The sequence below is a fragment of the Salvelinus sp. IW2-2015 genome, linkage group LG24 (genome assembly GCF_002910315.2).
Source record: "Salvelinus sp. IW2-2015 linkage group LG24, ASM291031v2, whole genome shotgun sequence".
NCBI classification, from domain to species: Eukaryota; Metazoa; Chordata; class Actinopteri; order Salmoniformes; family Salmonidae; genus Salvelinus; species Salvelinus sp. IW2-2015.
This window is the reverse complement of record NC_036864.1, coordinates 7551031-7571612: the sequence shown is the minus strand read 5'-3', so window position 1 is coordinate 7571612 and position 20582 is coordinate 7551031. Positions and strand designations below refer to the sequence as shown.

The 20582-nt window shown below is 44.2% G+C and overlaps 1 protein-coding gene across 1 annotated transcript in view; it reads right to left on the bottom strand.

The window, feature by feature from the left end:
• LOC111951413 (DENN domain-containing protein 5B-like) overlaps positions 1-20301 on the bottom strand; it is a 79283-nt gene extending 58982 nt beyond the window's left edge. Inside the window, 1 exon segment of the mRNA XM_070434778.1 lies at positions 19953-20301. Coding sequence (XP_070290879.1) covers positions 19953-20061 — 109 coding nt within the window. The 5' untranslated portion in view covers positions 20062-20301.
• Positions 20302-20582: the final 281 nt, after the last annotated feature.

Sequence of the window (20582 nt, the reverse complement as noted above, 5' to 3'; positions counted from 1 at the left end):
AAGCCAACTCCTCCTTTGGCCGCCTTTCCTTCCAGTTCTCTGCTGCCAATGACTGGAACGAATGGCAAAAATCACTGAAGACTCTGGAGACTCATATCTCCCCCTCTAACTTTAAACATCAGCTGTCAGAGCAGCTCACAGATCACTGCACATAGCCCATCCAACTACCTCATCCCCAAACTGTTATTTATTTTGCTCCTTTGCACCCCAGTATCTCTACTTGCACACTCATCTTCTGCACATCTATCACTCCAATGTTTATTTGCTATATTGTAATTATCTCGCCACTATGGCCAATTTATTGCCTTACCTCCCTTATCCTACCTCATTTGCACACACAGTATATATACTTTTTCTATTGTATTATTGGCTGTATGTTTGTTTATTCCATGTGTAACTCTGTTGTTTGGGTCGCACTGCTTTGCTTTATCTTGGCCAGGTCGCAGTTGTAAATGAGAACTTGTTCTCAACTGGCCTACCTGGTTAAATAAAAGGTGAAATAAAAATAAAAAATAAAAATGTAACTAGGCAAGTCAGTTAAGAACAACTTATTATTTACAATGACTGCCTACACCAGCCAAACCCGGACGCTGACGGGCCAATTATATATAGCAGCACAGCATCTGTCTCCTGGCAACAAGATAAATAGGTAGGGGGCAGGGTCGCCACCTTGTAATCTCTTAATTATCATGAATTATCTTTACATGAGGCGCTTTGATGTGCAGGGCCGAATGTGTGTGTGTGAGACAGAAGAMCAGTGTGTGCATGAATACGTTGGTGTGAGTGTGCATCTGCTTTCTGTTTGCCAGTGGCAGCCTGTGTGTATGTGTGTGTTGTCACAATGGTCATGTGTCACAGCCCAGATTAGCCTGGCTCTGATGGCCTTATTCAGCACTCTATTGGCTCAAGTAAAGGGATAGAACACTGGCACGCTGATGTCACCACTGTCATTCCCTCAGCCACTGCTTTGTCCCCTCTCTCCATGAGGAGGAGAGACGAGAGCGGGAGGACAGGGGTAAAACAGAGGGAAAGAGTMATGTGAGCCTGGGTTAGTGGGAGGAGGGTGAGGAGAAGGCGAGAGAAAAGAAAGGAAGGGGRAAAGAGGAGGTGTATGGATGACTCATTTTTATTCAGGCGCATGCACCCCTCTCCCAAGGGTCCTTCGTTGAGCCAGGTTGAGTTATCCCAGCTTAATGACTCACTGTAACATGATCCTATGACAGGTCAATTAGAAGGTGTTGCTGATCCCTATGCTAAATGTGGAGGTGTAGCTGAGGAAGGGAGTGAGTACAGGTGCAGCTTTAAAAAAAAATAATAATAATCACACTATAGGAATAACAATTATCACAAAACAAAGGACATAACAACCCATTAATCAACATAAGATGCATTTCCACACCCTGTAATAACTGATGGATCTGAACAAAACAGAGGGAAAAATGACATGTTTGTGATGTGGGATTTAGGAGGGGGAAAAAGCTTCTGCAACAGATCTTTTATCCCTGCTAAGCTGGGTTCACCACAGTGGAACCTGTCCAACATTCTTTCCCCATGACACAACGGCATCATCATCCCCGTTTGTTTAGGAGAGAGAAAGATGGCGCTTTAAAGTATTGGAGAAAAAAAATATATATAATAATTGATAGTTACATAATCGGTATATTATTTTTGACGATATTTCGGATCGTTTTGACAATGTCGCAATACTATTTTGCTCTAGTTTGCTGTAGCTGCACCAAAACTAATTTGTTCTCCATCTTCTTTTYAAAATAATATTAAATATATTTTCAGCACTTATTTCCATGACAGATCAAAACTCGTTTTCTCAAGGCTCTGTGCAGCAGACATGGTGAGCAATATGTTTAAAGCAAAAATCACAAGATCGAATCGCAATACATACAGAAACGTGAGAATCGCAATACATCTCGTATTGGCAAAGTTATTGTGATAATATGGTATTGTGAGGTCCCTGKSAATTCCAGCMCTACTTTAAGGGAGATACCGAACAGAGAAACCTTAAAGTTGATACTCCACAGCTACACCATTGTAACTCATGGTGGTGACAGCACAGTTTCAGACAGTTTCAGTTTACAGTTTCAGACACCGTTTCTTCCCTTATAAAACAAAGGTCCGAGACTATTTTGAATAATGACAGACATGTGACTCTTGCCCCAGGTGGCAGGTATATGCAACTGGGATTTCCCAGCATGCTGTGCAGGAGGTGTGCGTGCGTGCTGTCGGCTGTAACACCGTGCGAGGGGCGGTACAGGCTGTTTCCGGAGTGATAAAAGGATATAAATAAAAGACACTGCAGGAGGGGTTTAACACACAGGCAGTGCTCAGAAGGGAGTTTGTCAGAGGTGCACTGGGGAGTGAACATGAAGCAGGAGACAGAAAACGTCAGCCCATCCTGGAAGTGGTACCTGATGAAAGGGGGGGAACAAACCGGCCTGTGGAGAAAACTAGTAGGCCGGCTAGTAGTTACCTGTCAAAATTATGTTTTGAGGGCAGGAGCAACTTATAATTAAGCACTTGAATGAGGGCAGTACTAACAGCTGTTTTCATGGTAGCATTGCAATAACAAAGTGATGAAAACGATGACTGGTGACTGGTCTGAGCTGACTCAGTGTCCACCAAGCTGTGTGGTACAGAGGTGTATTCAGGTGGCCAGGTGTTCCTCTAGAAGAGTCATCTGGGTTCAGTAGGATCACGCAGGGTTATATAAAAAGTTAATGTAGGCTCGTCCAAATGTGTATTTCCACAGGGGTAAAGCCAGCTGCAGTAGTATACAGCCTGACTGACCCAGCCTCCTGTTGAAAGACAAAGAGAGGAGAGAGCCTGCCAGGAGAGAACACTGAAGAGGGAGGGTGGGATTGTTAGACTGAAAAATACAGAGAGCAAGTGAGAGAAATGGTAGATGGAATGTGAAGAAAGAAAAAAGGAGTGAGTGAGCCTTAGAGGATGAGCACAGAGCAAAAGGAGACCAGCGTGAGGGAGTGTGTGAGCCTTAGAGGATGAGCACAGAGCAAAGGAGACCAGAGTGAGGGAGTGTGTGAGCCTTAGAGGATGAGCACAGAGCAACAAGGAGAACCAGAGTGAGGGAGTGAGTGAGCCTTAGAGGAGAGAAGAGAAAAAGGAGACCAGAGTGAGGGAGTGAGTGTATGAAAACATCAAAGACAGGGATAGATGTAGGGAGAATAAAGGAGAGTGAGTGAAAGAAAGAGATAAAGAAGAGAGAAAACAGCTGTAGAGTTCAGTGTAGTGTACACTAGGGAGAAGTGCCAGCTCTCAAACCTCCAGGGGAAAACTCTGCCTGTCTGACGTTTTCACAACCCCAAAATAACTAGCCACATCCCATATGAACATTTCCCTTCCCTTAGGTTTATCTTTATCTTTTGAAAGAAAAGCCTAGCAATGCCATTCTTACAWAATAAACAGTCTTTCTGGCAACAAAAAAAATGTAAACACAGTATAATGGCGTAAAGGAGGTTTCGATTCAGATGTCAAGGTTAGCGATATTTCTACACCAGTAATCACATGGTAGATTATTTAAATAAAGTGATCATGAACAAAATAAAAAAAAATAACGGTGGTAAAAATGCCACTGGCAGCACATTTCAATTCCTGAGGGAGATGAAAGGACAAGGAACAAATTGGCCCTCGGCACTTGAGGAGAGGGAACTGTCATCAGTTAGAGATGGAGATAAGGGGAGGAAGACCGAGAGAGAGCGGGGGAGAGCGTAAAAGAGAGAGAGGAACTAAACATCTGAATCTCTCTCCGTCTCCTTTGATATCCACAGATAAGGCTTTGGCTTGGTTGGCCCTCAGACTAATTACGGTGGTATTACGGAGCCTTCTGTAGACTAGTTCCTCCCCACAGTGCTGTACACACATCCACGCAGCACGGCCATGTAAGAGCCCTCTGTAACCCCGTAAGAGCCCCTCAGCACTACAAGGGCAGAGATCACACAAACAGGCACATTGAAGGCCAGCGGCGGCCATCTTTGATCCATTTGTCTCTAAGAGCTGTGCATAGTCTCTCAGTGAGGGCTCTGAAGAAAGGAAACTATTTCTTAAAATTACTATACTTGTGCATTGAAAAATATGTGTTTTGTGTGTGTGGCTGTGCATAAAGGGTCAAATATGTTGCTGCCTCGATGCTTCCAAAACGCCAACCACTGACAGCCAACGTAAATGATCTAAATATAATTAGGCCTAAGCAGAGTGAGAATGGGACTATGGTGGTGGAGGGGGTGGGGTCTCTCTCTACCGAACAACCCATCTACCCCTACGGCATAATATGACTTGCTTAAAAGCCTTTGGTTACCACGGCAACATGTTTAGCATCCCAATGCTCTGAAGAGACTATTGGCCCTGGTTGAAGTGAGGTTACATCATCCCGTTTCAACCCTATAAACACATGTTAATTGCGTCGCCCCATTAGAAGCCCCATGGCCACCTCRGAGAGAGGGGTACCTGTGTGTTGAAACGAGTGGACACGTGAGTTGATTGACAACCAACAGACAATGCTAAGGTAATTTCACAACAAAGAAGAGAGAGAAGGGTCACTTTTATTACAGAGAGTGACAAAGGGTAGAAGTGCGTGAGAGAGTGAGATCTGTAGTGCACAAGCTCAGGCCAACAAAGCTGAGTGCTCACTTGAAGCCAGGCAAGAGAGTGTACAGGACAGAGAGCAAGAGAGAGAAAGAAAGAGATAGACAAGTGTGTGGGTGGTGGGTAGGGTAGGAAAGGGCAAATCATTTGTTCACCCCTAAATGTTTATAAAAACAGACAAAGAATCCCTTGTTTAATGTCAACAGTCCACAACTATCTGGTGATGCTTACTGCTGCAGATGGCCAGAGAGGAAACAGATCACTGAGCCCTAACGACACCTGAGCAACTGTGTGTGTGTGTGTGTGTGTGTGTGTGTGTCTCTAAGGCAACATGCAAATTAACAATCTGTGTGTTCATCTGTTGGTACGGATAGCAACATCCTGCAACAAGCTGAAATAGCATGCCACTTTACATAGAGCAGCTCTCACAGATTGAGGCCTCAACAGTGGAGTATAAAGACAACATCCACCGTACAACTTGACTACAGATGGATAAGACGAAGGAAAGCTGAGAGACAAAAAAGAGAAAAGAGACAAAACAATGGTGGATGGAGATGGACTTCAAGGCTTTCAGAAATTAGAACCGGAACCAGTTGTAATTCAGCATATCATCCTCCACGATCCAGCACAACAAGCCACCATCACCATCCTCCACGAGCCAGCACAACAAGCCACCATCACCATCCTCCACGAGCCAGCACAACAAGCCACCATCACCATCCTTCACACCAGATAGAGCTGTAAGATAATACAGCTGGACTTCCCCCATCATAAYGCCACTGACACCTTTCRTCAATCACCATGGCGTGGAGCTCTGCGTTCACCAAGGCCCCATCAGATCTCGTACAACAGTCCATCTGTCTCCATTACAAGTTTCCTGCTATCACTCTCTACATGTTTTCACACCATACTTGGTCGGACGCGCTTTGGTGATGAAGTTTCACTTTGTTAAAAAAGAAAAAAAGAAATGATTATTTGGGTTCTGAAATGTTCAGTGGGGTCGCTCTAATATATAATTAATCTTATGTCAAAATAAAATTGGATTTCGTAACCTAATACATCCGATAATAAGCACCGAGCTCTGTTKATATAGCAGTGCAGGTTACTCGTAAACAACTTTTGAGGATTTTACATTTTATGGYCGTCGTCTTTAAAGTTGTTTCCGCGGGTCACAAAAAGCTAAATTAGCATGACGAGCTGAATTAAATGTAAAAAGCTATGAAAATAAAACGATTGGTATGTGCTCCGTTGACATTTCAAATAAATATATATATTTTTTTAATAATTTCAGAGATACGCTTGCTTTTGTGAGAAATCTTTCGAATGAATATGAAAAGTGTATACTAAAATACTACATGTCATGTCTCCATCTTCCCTCTATATTGTTTTATGTCCTGCGGATTCGAGAAGAAAGACGGCGAGTTCAATGGGAAACTGAGCCCGTCAGGTAGCCATTATCCTTAATTCTAGCACAGAATCCAGCCTAGCTGACAGAATGCAAYTKTCCACTTTTTTCTTCTAGCCTCCATTGATTGTTTTTTGAGGTCAGTTCGGTTTCGATTCGATTATTTAAAAAATAATCACGGTTGTCGATTTCAGTTCAAATGCATTTGCTCCYGAGTGGCGCAGCAGTCTAAGGCACTGCATCTCTGTGCTTGAGGTGTCACTACAGACCCTGGCCATGATTGGGTGTCCCATAGGGCGGTACACAATTGGCCCAACGTCATCCGGGTTTGGCCGGGGTAGGCTGTCATTGTAAATAAGAATTTGTTGTTAACCGACTTGCCTAGTTAAATAAAATTTAAAATTTAAAAATTTAATTTCCTATGAAATAAAATACTTATGTTTTTTTAAGGACTTGATTCTTTTGTATATCATCATCTCATGCTCAGGCAGTAGCTACAAACAGCCAGACACCGTTCTCTGTTCTCCCCATACTGYACTGTCTTCAGTCATCCTATTTAGCTGGGCTAGCCTGCCTAAGTATGCTGCAGAGYTGTCCGACCATCATTTTAATAGTTTATCAAAGTAGCTAAGGCATACTTTCACGAACTGTCTCTATCCCTCTCTCTCGTCGATGTGTGGTTTCCTTTCCTCTCTCATGCGGTCTGTGTGTATTTAACCTAATGTAGCAGGCGTACAAGTGTATCCATCTCTGTCAGAGCCAGAAAAAAAACAGACGCAATGGATTATGGTCATAGTAGTTAATCACCACGTTTCTGCGCTGAACTAGACTGAATATCTGCTTAAATGAAAACTACAACTCCCTTCAGCTCAGCGTCCCACTCTCTCATAAATTATTTGATTTCTCTCTAGAGAAAACGGCACGTTGGGCCCAGAAAAACCTGAACTAACTGGAGTTCAAGTAATTGAACCGACATCGGTCAATGAGTTGTGTAATAACCCCCCCCCCCCCCAAAAAAAAATGTTATTAAATAAAAAGTTGGTTATTCGCTCAGCATTATTGGCCATTCTACAAGGGTAACAACTCCAAAAGGTTTGGACCATTGGTTTTCAAGGGAGATTATCGACAATTTTACCCATTGGTCAAAAGATGCACCCTATAACAAGGCTTCCATGAGGAGAACAGTTGCTCCTGAACTGGGTGGAAAGTAATTTGGTGTAGTGTTGAGGGTCGACTTGATCCATGTTACACAAGCACTAGAATGAATACTATCAAAGGATAACAGACAGTACCACCCCTAACCTTAATGTATATGGGAATAATCTATGTTCACTTTGAATAGTTCAGTACAGCCCTTTGCTATGATCTACTGTAACATTCATCTTCATGTAACCTACAGCATACAAGACAAAAACATGGCCCACAAAGAAACTGAAACAAAACAGAAAACGCACATAAACTAGTTTGACTACAAAGAACATGGACAGATTGCTTTTAGCCAGTCTGACGTTTACTGTCTTTATCATCACAGACGCAGCCAGGGTATCTAACGCCAAGTGCCTTTTGCAACAACCTCAGTCAGTGTGGCCAACAGACCGACTCAAATAAAGCAAACAAGAGCAGAGCGAGGTACAATCTATTTTCCTGGTGGGGAAATGAGGCTTTCAGAGAACAGAGATTTACGCTCTGTGTTTCATCCAGGAAAACACACAATGACATTGGTGGGTACCCTGATAAATGTTTAACAGCTGGAAGGAGATTACTTGCCCATCCACATATCAAGTAGCTACTACTGCCATTCACAACCTCGGCACGCCAATCCATTCTCATTTTAACAGTATTACAGACTCTAGCCAATTCCATCTCAACGGAGAGCAGGTGGTTTGGAGCCTATAGCAGCTGAACTCAGAATGAATCAACTGAGAATGTCTGTCAGGTTTTGTCCAGTATATTTTTCAGATCGGGAAAAAAAACGAATCATTCTAAAGTCTCGCAATTCATGGTAAATAGACATAGAAATGTGTTTAATCTTGTAATAGGCCTAAGAAGCAGGAGAAAAATATCTGACCACAGCCAACCCCTCCCTCCTACTTTCCTCTTCTCAATGGAAGCGTTCTCATTATAAACTCCACTCCAACTCCTCCACACCAAACTAATCTATACTGTCACACCATTGGAGCTTTTTTCCCCCCTATCTGCTGATGGAGTCTGGGTTTTTATTTTTTTATTTCACCTTTATTTAATTAACCAGGTAGGCCAGTTGAGAACAAGTTCTCATTTGCAACTGCGACCTGGCCAAGATAAAGCATAGCAATTCGACACATACAACACAGAGTTGCACATGGAATAAACAAAACATACAGTCAATAATACAGTAGAAAAATAAGTCTATATACAATATGAGCAAATGAGGTGAGATAAGGGAGGTAAAGGCAAAAAAAGGCCATGGTGGCGAAGTAAATACAATATAGCAAGTAAAACACTGGAATGGTTGATTTGCAGTGGAAGAATGTGCAAAGTAGAAATAATGGGGTGCAAAGGAGCAAAATAAATAAATACAGTAGGGGAAGGGGTAGTTGTTTGGGCTAAATTATAGATGGGCTATGTACAAGTGCAGTAATCTGTGAGCTGCTCTGACAACTGGTGCTTAAAGCTAGTGAGGGAGATAAGTGTTTCCAGCTTCAGAGATTTTTGCAGTTCGTTCCAGTCATTGGCAGCAGAGAACTGGAAGGAAAGACAACCAAAGGAGGAATTGGCTTTGGGGGTGACCAGAACCCCCAATTGGCTTTGGGGGTTCAACTTGGATCATTGTTATACTCAGAAGTATAGGAACATTAGCTACACATGAGACACGWGGGGGSCCATAATGAAGCTTGGGAGGGGCTGCGTGCAGGAAAAGCATGTGACAGCACTGATAAGGGGAGAAACAGTTCAAGGCTCATGTCACTTAGTTCCCTGCCTAGCAAGAATGATGCAATGTTTAACGATAAGGAGGAGACTCCACCCAAAGTGGGGTATGAATACCACCACGAGGGAAGCCATGTCTATGTCTGAATTACAGCTGTATTGACCCTTCGGGGAGAATTTTACTTGCTTACGCTTCTCTAGTGTCCGTGAGTTATTTACTCTAGAACCTAACACTGCTGAGTGTGACTGTTACGGAAAAGAGCTTAGGCGCCATACAATCACAGTCCTCCAGCAGTGTGAACGTCTACTTCGCAAATGACACTATTTCCAATAAAGTGCACTACTTTTGACCAAAGTCATATGGGCCCTGGTCAAAAGTAGTGCACTATTTAGGGAATAGGGTGCCATTTGAGACACAWCCAACGTGAGTAAAAATAGACCCCAGTGACTGAGGTTAATCTGTGCTACCAGACACTGCTACTGACGGACTGTTTACTACAGGATATACCAAAACAAGACTGGGGCTTACACGAAGACATAATCAAAAAGCTATTCCTCAATGTTCATTTTCATCACAAGCCTAGATGCTCCTTCAATATTTCCCGCTTTGCCCTTGCCCTCTTGTGCACTCTACCTGCCTCATTCTCTCGCTCCCCCATTTAATGGTCTGCTTTAATGAGCAGACCATTAAATGAATGATATTTCAATGGAGCAGACAGGAGAAGTATAATGTATGTTGTACATAGAAACAGAATGGCTAGAACAGACRGGGTTCTCTGTTAGCTCTAGTCCTGCATTGCCAGCCCATTGTCCCTATCTGCCCCATCCTTTTCCATAAACGCCGCTCTGTATGAATCATCAGCGTGTGACGGAGAAGAGACAGTCCTAGCCAATGACTACCCACAGTCTTTCAGGCTTTATGGCCGCAGTGACMCCGCCCCCCGGAGCTACTTATTACATGTCTTTATCATGGCGGTGTATCTGTAGGCCACTGAAGAGCCCTCAGCCTCTGCTAGTCTCTCTGTCAACATGAGACATGTAGGGACAGCCTGGGGATGTARCGACAGCCACAGTGTGTGCRTGCGCGCGTCTGTCCTGTGCAAGACAAGGAGAGGGAAAGAGAAACAGAGAGAGATCAATGTGTCCTATCTGATTGCGGTCACGTATTGTTTACCCAGCAGGCTTATCACAGGGCACAGGTCGCTGGATGAGTTGGAGCTTGGTCAAAGAACAAAGTCGACATTACCGGCCAGCTAAGCATCCCCAGAAAGACAAACACACACACACACGTTGAAAGATCGTTTCCCAGCAGCCACAACAGAGAATGCCTTCCAATTAATCCCTAGCAGATTGACCATACTGTGAACCAATTAGATACATATTCCGGGGTTGTCATGGCAACTAGATGTTCTGGAATGTTCCGAGGGCCTTGGAAGTTGTAGCTTTCCTTCTGGACTGGACAGCCAATGTGACTCAGCTTTAGCCTCTATCAAGTCGTTGAATCAACATTACTGTCGGTTGCATTGGAGCTCTTCAAATATATTCACAAATGTATCCAAACATCCATAATCTAACTAAGCACATTGAAACCGATATTAAAATAGAGATTCATACATGTTGACGTTACATAAAAATGCTTGTTGGACAGATTCACAGATGAGAAAAGGGCTCTAAAAACCACATCTGCTACACCAAGCTCACAGATATTGCATGTCTGTGCTCATAGCAATCTCTATAAAAACATGCTTCTCTTCTCATTCATCAACTGGTCTGGCTGGCACACAGGAATGATGTAATTAATACATTTCAGCTCTTCAATGTTCTGATTTACACAACATGAATAATCCCTGACTGTCCAGTAGCATGGCCTCACACTGGACGCCGCGGCGATAGTCCTGTTGCTAGGCACCGCCTGCAGCCCTGTAGCCTACCACTGCCCTGTGCTGTAATCTGTCATGGGAGATGGCTATCGGGTGTTAGTTACGCAAAGAGATTTACAGCCGGCACCTCGGATATAACAGCACAACGTTACTATGAGTAGGAGGAGGAGGCCGGGTGCTGTTCTGCTGACGGTGTGACCCGTGTTGCTAGGGACGCTGGGCGGTGTAGTATTATCATCCTGTGATGGATGGAAATGAACCAGCGTGCACTAAACCACACACAGCTCTTCATCTGACAGGGACTTTCCCCTCGCTTTCATCCAGAAGCATCATTCTTCTTCTTCTACATTCCTATCCCTCTCCTGCCCTTCATAAATTCTCTCTCTCCCTCTTCTTCATCATTTGATTCTCCCAAGAGATGACTCTCTTCCCTGTCTCCCTGGGTCCCCACCTCCCTGTGTGTAACCCTCTCATTCTTTCTCTCCATCCTTCTCCCTCTCATTATTTCTCTGTATTGCCTCTCTCCCCCTCTTTATTCCGTGCCCTTTTTCTCAATCCCAGTCAGCCATTTCAACAGAAGCCTGGTCTCTTTGAAATGTCTTTCAGTGACACTGACAGTGCCCTCTCTGGGTCAGCCCACTCCAGAGCAGAGGCAAAACAAACAGGACATAGTACAGCCAGGGTTCTGCGGTCTGTGTGCTATTTCATCACTGGGTATAACCACTATCCATTCTCCAGGGTACACACAGCAACAACAACACTTGTTGCCCCTTGTATTGACAGAGAGACTGAGGGGGAGGCGAGAAAGGGATGGATAGAGGAATATAAATTAATTGTTTGAAACCAGCATATTGGGCAATGGGGGATAGCTAGTCAGTTGTACAACTGAATGCATTCACCTGAATTGTGTCTTCCGCATTTAACCCAACCCCTCTGAATCAGAGAGTTGCGGGGGCCTTAAATCGACAGCCACGTCGTCGGCGCCGGGGGGAAACAGTGGGTTAACTGCCTTGTTCAGGGGCAGAACGACAGATTTTTACTTTGTCAGCTCGGGGATTCGATCCAGCAACTTTTCGGTTACTGGCCCAACACTCTAACCACTAGGCTACCAGAACAAGCAGCATATGTTTTGTATGAATTGTGTTGTATAATGAGCCTTAAATATATGTTGTGGTTCTATTGTTGGACATGCTATTGTTGGGATGGAGAAGTCAGCCAATAGGAGGAAGTCAGAGAGTTCATGGAAGACTTTATACTAAACCTGGCAACTGACCATGATGACGACACAAACAATACATTCTATGGGAATGGAAAACCATTATGTTACAGTATTTTTTATTTTATTTAACTAGGGAAGTCAGTTAAGAACAAATTCTTATTTACAATGACGGCCTACCCTGGCCAAACTTTCCCCTAACCCGGACGACGCTGGGACAATTGTGTGCCGCCCTATGGGACTCCCGATCACGGCAGGTTGTGATACAGCCTGGGATCGAACCAGGGTCTGTAGTGACGTCGTCTCTAGTGCCTTTGGCCGCTGCGCCACTCAGGAGCCTACATGTACCGGATAGGCGTTGCCTGGCTACCCAGACTCCTTGCTCCGTTCAAACGCTATGCCACGCTCAAATACGAACACATTCGGGCCGTCTGATTGGTCCCAGAAAACAATGGGTTGGGCCAGAGCCAGAACACACGTGGGTGAAGCGGCGCTTTCGAAGTACATAATTGGCTTTGATTGGTTATAGACGATCCAATCGTTGACCACTTTGTTTTCACCACAAACCACGTCACCCAAACAACTTTAAATGTGTCAGATTCAGACTAAAGTCTGTTGCGAACAACAGAACAGAGGAAGAATGAGGAGTCAGGCAAGGGTAGGCTACCACTGATTGTCATATATTGTGGCTTAACTGACATGGACTTGTATGTAATATACATCAGGATTCTCATAGTTGAGCAGAGTGTGCAGACTGACTCGTTGTAGAAAACCACAGGAAGTCTTCTTGAAATTGACAATATAACAGTGGCAATCTACAGCGTCTATTCAAGTCCAGCTTCAATCCCCTCCAGAAGGGACATATTCATAGAAAATCGCAGCCATAGTGATTTTTAAGTACATCTGTTTTTTCCAACAAGGAAAGAGTATCATACAACACTCCAGTCATTTGAACGTCAAATGAGGATTGTGGAGGCTACCTTCATGATGTATAGTTATTCCACTAGTCTCCGCTCTCGTCACCTAAAAAAGTGTAGAGCTACAGTATTTGGTTACAGTGATTTTCAGCACATTCACTTCTATTTTGGCAGATAATTCTGTTCCTAGTGTTAGTGTTTTTACTCTGAAAATTAGAACCTATGAAAGCTTAACCAAGTTTATTCTTCCCAGAGGATCAATACAGCTGCGTTAGACAAAAACATTTCCACACAAGCACTGATATTTAACCCTTTCTCCTAGGCCGAGTTTCCGCCTACACATCTGTACAGCCAAAGCATCCCTGTTGCTAGACAGAACCTTAGTGATATCTGTTCTTCCTCACTTCATCTGACCTGACCTCTGCCCCAAAGTGCTCACTCCTCCCCAACTCAAGGCTGTCATGGTGATTGGTACCAGACTGTGTCTCTTCTCCTCCCAGAGGACTCCTCCCATAAGATCCCTGATGGCTAACAATAACATATCCTGCCATAATGTAAACGTTACACATTACCCTCTCCCCCTCAGTGACATGAGTAAGTATATTTCATATTCTCAGAACCCAACACTAGTCAATGGGCTTCTCTGCCAGTACTGTTTCCACATAGACAGTAGCATAACTGACAGAAACAGAGAGAGTGAAATGTCAGATAGTATATGGAAATGTCACAGAGCGCCTCACAAACAGGTTGTTTGACTTTCAGAGATGTAACAAATTGTGTTTTTTACCACAGGATGAATAAAGGCCAGATCATACAAACAGCTGAGCTATTTGGAACACTACAAAACTCTACTAAAACATGGTCCGTAATAGACAAAAGTTGGCACTTCAAAAAGAACCAAGGACACATTACCTCACTATAACCATTTAGATTTCTACCTGGTGCCTATTCTGGACCGCGAGTCATTCTATTATAGAAGAAAAAGACAGTGGGAGAAAATGTGACAGAAAAGCAGCACGAGAGTAAATTTAGCTTCAGAACAATCAAATCGACAAAAGCTGTAAGAGAATCTGCTAGAAGCCTATAACCACAGAAATGTGATTTCTCCAACAGGCCACCAGTATAAATAACGTTAAGCCTCTGGTTGGCCTTACCAAAACAACAACTCCCTGTCCCAGTTGGGTTAAATGCGGAAGACATTTTCGTTGAATGCATTCAGTTGTGATTGACTAGGTATCCCTTTTCCTTTCCTTTCCCCCTCACCCACTACACCCCATTCTCCCACATCTGCTGCTGCCGAGCCTAGGGATAGAGGGACCATATTGGAGACCGGGTCAAGGGTCACACGGGGGAGGGGTGTGTGAAATGGGGCGCACAGCCCTCAGTGATCAACTGCTCGTTTTGAGACAGGTCGGGGGTATTTGTGTGTTTGGAGGGGGGTTTGGGGGACCGACGGTGCTACCGTGGCAACAGGCTCCCAGCAACAGCAGCCCCACCTCTCGCCCACTCCTCCCTGAGGCTGGGTATCCATCATGATCAGGTGGGTCGGTTCCAACTCTTAACCTCTGATCTTGATCTTTAACTTAAAACACTTGACAGGTCGACAGTGATCGATGGGGATAATGGTRATGACAGTGTCCCTGACATTGATCTAACAAGCTTCTTGCTAGACTACACTGTAAGGACAGAGTAGCCTACGTTATACCTAACAAACAAATCGTTTTTTTTTCATTGAATTCCAGTCTGCGTCAACTTCAGTGTCTGGCCATTTTCACAGGTTTTTGGCATAAATGTTATTACTAAGTTACTACTAGTATTATCACTAGGTAATAGAGGTGAATCACCTGACCTCCTTGGTGAAGACTAAAAACAAGCAGACAGGGTGACTCTGTGGTAGTGGAGTTGAGTAACCCTTATGTCTAAAAGGGTCAAACGTTCAGGGAAGCAGAGTGCAGAGGCTGTGGTTGCATGTGCGTGCGTGTTTGTGTGTGGAGGCCTGCGTTAGATTAGAGAGATTGTTAAAGCGTGGARCACTGCTCAGTGTAGCCTGGAGGAGCTGTCTGAATGGATTAAACTAACAGGCTTAACACAGCACACAGATAGATAGCCCTGCCTACTGCTTAGCTAACTGGCCTGACTACAGATAGATAGCCCTGCCTACTGCCTAGCTAACTGGCCTGACTACAGATAGATAGGCCAGTTAGCTAGGCAGCAGGCAGGGCTGACTACAGATAGATAGCCCTGCCTGCTGCCTAGCTAACTAGCCTGACTACAGATCACACTATTACACACAGGAGACGATGGCATAGAGAGATGGAGGAAATCACTACACAGTGAAGAGAGAGAGAGCGAGAAAGGGGAGAGGGAGGGAGAGAGAGAGGGGGAGCACGAGAGCAAGAGCGGAAGAGAGAAAAAAAAATCAGAGAGAGAGTCGGAAGAAAGGAGAATTCAGTGTGTGACCATTAAAAGAGTACTCTGCTTTGGAGGACATTTAGCTTCCCCTCTCCTTTGTCTAGAGAAACCTCCTTGGTCACATCACCAGAGAACTGAAGGTGTTAGCCACAATGTTTACCTATTAATATCAACTAGCATAAGTGTTAGCCTATGGTTTAGGTTAACAGATTCCTACATGGTCATTAGCATATGTCAACAATGGTGTGCATCAGCGCTGGCCCGTGTCATCATTAGCATATTTCAGTGTTGTATTAGCATTAGCCAAGGGCTGCATTGTGCTGACTTTGACTGGCCCCTGGAGGACAGGTGGCCAAGGCCAGCAGTAAAGCCCTTCAAATCCCTTTGTGAGGCTCCTTCACTGGGCTTGTTTAGGTAGTCCCTACAGGCCTACATTCCGTTATCAACGTGTAGGTCATATCACCAGAAACACAAGTACACTTGTAGCCTACACGTGTACACTCTTGCACTCCAGGGACACGTATAGAGTTCTAGAGACATAGAAAATATGCGCATGTATTAGCCAATACAGTTTATGGATGGGGTTGAATTACACGCACGATTTCACTAACCCAACCTTAATCAGGCATTATCAAATGTGCCGGTTAGGATTAAAGACCGGTGTGAGGAGTCTGCGGTATGAAAGAGGGAGACGGGGATGATGGATGAATGGACGGGGATAAAAGAGGGGAGAAAGGGGAGGTCTGGGACCACTGGAGCCGATGGAGACTCTCCCCTTTCCGAAGAGACAGGATCGACTAAAAAGGTAAATTCTCACCTGATGGAGTACATAGCATCATTGCTTACTGAAAGCTTAACATCTGTTGTTCACTGGTACAGGCTGCATCTTAAGTGTGTTTGTCAGTAAGACTCCTTCATTTTATATTTATGGATGCTTCGTGCATGCCTTTCCCATCAGTGGGGGGTTAGAGTGAGGGGTGTGAGGTGAGGAGAGGGGAGTCTCACGAGGATAGAACACTGACCTAGTAACTTTCCCTGTACAGCTGGTGTGCCAACCTCAACTCCCAGAATAGCACACACCCTTTCTCACTTTTCAGCTACACACACACACACAACACACACACACACACACACACACACACACACACACACACACACACACACACACACACACACACACACACACACACACACACACACACACACCACACACACACACACACACACACACACACACACACACACACACACAATGCAGCTGGTCCTAGAATACAGGGAACGAACAACACATTGGTGGCGGGCCTCTGTTAGTGGACCATTTCTGTCGCTCTATTCACCAGCCAGGATATATATAAACCACTTCAAGACTCTGATACAGTCAGTGAGTAAGACTTCTATTATAGTGCCACAATTAAAGTGATACGAAAAGGATTTTGGCAATAAGCCTTTTATCTACCTCCCAAGAGTCAGATGAACTTGTAGCATGCTAGCTGTTCCCTTAGACTTCCAGTCGTTGCGCTAAAGCTAGTTAGTTTCGCGAGCCAATGCTACCTATTAACTTCCTTCATATTGATACAGAGACATAAAAATGGTATCCATGAGTTCATCTGACTCGGGGATAGTAGCTTTTTGGCTTCAATGCCAAAATCCCGAACTATCCCTTTAATAGGAGTGACACACACTTCAACTCTCCTCTAGTTTGGAAATGTTTCATCGCTGAGGACAAACATTGAGGTCAAAGCCAACGAAAAGTGTGGTACTACCATGCTCACTGAATGAAGAAATAGGGAGAGAGATGGCATCCACTGGGACAGTGCCCCGCCCCCCCCCCCCAGCAGCCACACATGCAGGCGGGAATGCCGGTCAAATCCACAGGAAGTCTGGCCCTAGCGCCTAGAACAATGGGCCTGGGGAAACAGGCCTACTGCCACACAAAGGGAATGGGAGTGGTTTGGAAGGATGGGAGTCAGAGCCACATTAACAGCTCAAAATAAGCAAGGCCAGGCCTGAACCTAATGTGGATCAGACGGAAACCAGCCTGGACCAAACCAGCCACTGTAAAACAGGATACAAGCCAGGCTTGGGCTGCTATAGCGATAGCTAATAAAGAAGAAGCTCACAGCGAGTGGCGACATGTTGATGTCAATGATATCCATCATGGCAATCTGAGGAGAGTCGTGGGGGAGGAGAGCAGTGGGCGACGAGCAGCTTGATCTGAATTGTAAATGAATGTCAGTTTGGATGTTCAGTTGCTCACTGGGGCAGATGACAAAGCCCTGGGGAGATTGGATGCTGAGTGAGAGGGGGAGGAGATAATGGTCTACAAATGGCTCCTGTAATGGATTCTACTAGAACTTTTCCCACCGTGTCTGTGGATAAACAATGCTATGTTAACGGACGTCCAGAATAGCCCACTATAGAGCACTCAAAGATCAATGGAGAAAATGCTGCGGCAGACTACCATACGCCAAAACCACACACACAAATCAGAGACCCATAGACATACTGTATCATAATGCCCAAGTATAGGTATAGTACTTCCTGAGAGACTTTGCTGAGTAGTAGTATGTAGGATTAAGAACAGCAGAGTTATGATTTTGACAGGTGGTGCCGTCTCAACTATCTAATCATGTCTGGAGACAGATTCATCAAATCCCCTAAAGAAACTTAAACTCTGGCCCACAAAGCTTTGTTAATCATCACACCAGAGATACAGTCTCTGAATGATCTAAATCAACAGCAACACAGACATTACCACTCTGGCCACTCTACTAAAGAATCACTCCAACACGCCATCTCTTTCTCTCACCCTCTCCTTTCCTAACGGCTGATGGCTCAACTCTTCCGACTGTTAACTTGTGCCCCAGTTTCACACAGACACACAGGCAGATGATCAGAGGGTTGGGGTGATCAGTGTGAGGGCAGCAGACAGGGAGGCATATGGGCTCAGTGTGGTGGATGCTCAGCAGTGTCACATCTGAGGATCAACGACGCGCCACAGCCTGAGATCAACACACACACTGGCAACAAATGGTTCTGGTGCAGACTTAACCACAAGCAAATAAAGACAAACAGCAACATGAATTTAGTCACAGAGACAACACACACACACATTTCTAGAGACGAGACAGGAACACAGACAAGAACATCCCAGTGTCATAACCCGATAGCTGTTGAACTGCCTGTGTCATATCATTCATGATGCCTCCTCACCCCAGTGCAAATGAATCCTCACAGAATCAAAATATTAGCCCCAAAATATCACCCCGCTCAGCACTCTGATTGTCCCAAAATCCTGGCCCCCATAGAGAGGCTAAATGTGTCTGATTAAACATGCAACTAAAGGAATCCTGAATCCTCCCATTCTAAAGTATTGTGCTTGGAAAGTACTAGAAGAGCTGTTCCGAAGGACAAAGGATTCAAATCAGAAGCAATCACAGCTCACTCACTTGAGGTAAAGCTGTTCTGTGAACACACACAGACCGTTAAGTAATTCTGAACTTCTAGTTACATAGACTCAGCCATGGAGACATGTGATATCATATGCAACAACAGCATGACGTGACCATACAGGAACATTTTCTACTTATCCAACAGAACCACGTGCAAAGCACTCAATGTCAAAGAAAGCTCCCTTTCTATAGAAGGACTATGTCACAGAGGAAATATTTTAACTCAACAGGAGAATACGAGTCTGAATCTGCCAGGTAATTCAATATGAACAGGATGCAAACTAATTAAAAACATGCAGCAACACCAGAATACTGCTATTTGGCAGTGTTCGAGTGACTGAACGCAGCTCAGTTGGCCCCTGAACATAGCCAAGTGGAGGCTGGCGATCGATGGAGGGCCTCTGCTTTTGTTTTTAGGGGGCTGTGCACTTTGTTCAGTCACTGATGCAAAACTGGAGGGGTGACCCTGAAATCAATACGGGACCTGCATGGTTAACAGAGAGTACTTAGAGCTTGCTATTGCACTGAACAAACACACAGCCTCGCCAAACACAAAACAGAGAGAGGACCTGAGTCCAACGCTGATTGAACCTAAAATATATGCAGAGATATAATATAATTTCTTCTTAACTGAGGAAGGGTTCATGGGGTTTTAACTGTTTTATTACTGAAATAACAATGACTTTCCTCAGTAGCAGCCTTTGTAAACAAAAACATCCTAAAAGCCTCCACTTTTGCATCCTTCACTGAAACACCAGCGTCATAAGAAGTGTTGGCGTTTTACCATTGAAATAATGACATTATAGCCATTGCTTTCTCGCTCTCTCTTTTAGTCCACTAAAACAGGTCTGACAAACATGTGAAGAAATGTCCCCAATACCTTTGTTTACCAGAGACTACAAGAATGTAAACAAGGTGATATCAGGCTGCAACTGTATTGTCTTTATGTTGTTGTCTTTAAATATAGCACATAATGTATTACCTTCAGACTGTAAAATATGTTCCAAATAAATTATATGCATTGACAGTGTCACTAAGATTCAAGTGTATTAGTTTAAAATCAAATAGATCGTTTTTAGAAAAAATCGTTGTTTTTGCATAGTTACCTCATAGAGAAAAGGTTCATAAAAAATAAGAAAGTAATCTTACCGGCTAATTCGTCCGGTTCCAGCCCAGTTTCGGTGTCTATTCCGCATATCACAAAGTAGTGAGCAAAGCGGCAAGGCGCCGCTCCAGAAGCCGCGTTGGTCCCACTCATCTTGGATCACAGATCAACGTGCTCCCGTTCCTAGTACTCCAACCGAGACACCTACATAGCGATAATTAAACTGGTTTTGAAACTATTATTTGGTCTTTGTAAATGGCAGAATGATAGTTCCGACGCACGATTAAATTCGTTTTCTGTTCATCAAAGATATATTTAAATTTACTGAAGAGAATACTTGCTGGTTGTCAGCTCTTGGTCGCACTGACAATACTGACCGAACAGAGTGGGAAACGCTAGCTCGGTCGGTGTGTGTGTGTGTGTGTGTGTGTGCTTGCTTTACTGCCTCGCGGGGGCGGACGCGTGGCAAGCGTCGCAGGGCGGGATATTTAAATCAAATCTGATGCATATATTAGGTCAATTAGGTGCAAAATGTGCACTGTATGTAGTCTACATATTAATCAATATATTGCATGCTAAAGCCTATGTTKAATTTTCTCTGAATTGATTCAGTTAATAAAAAACGTTATATGGACATTATCTCATGAGATGTGCCTAACATACAATTAGGTCAG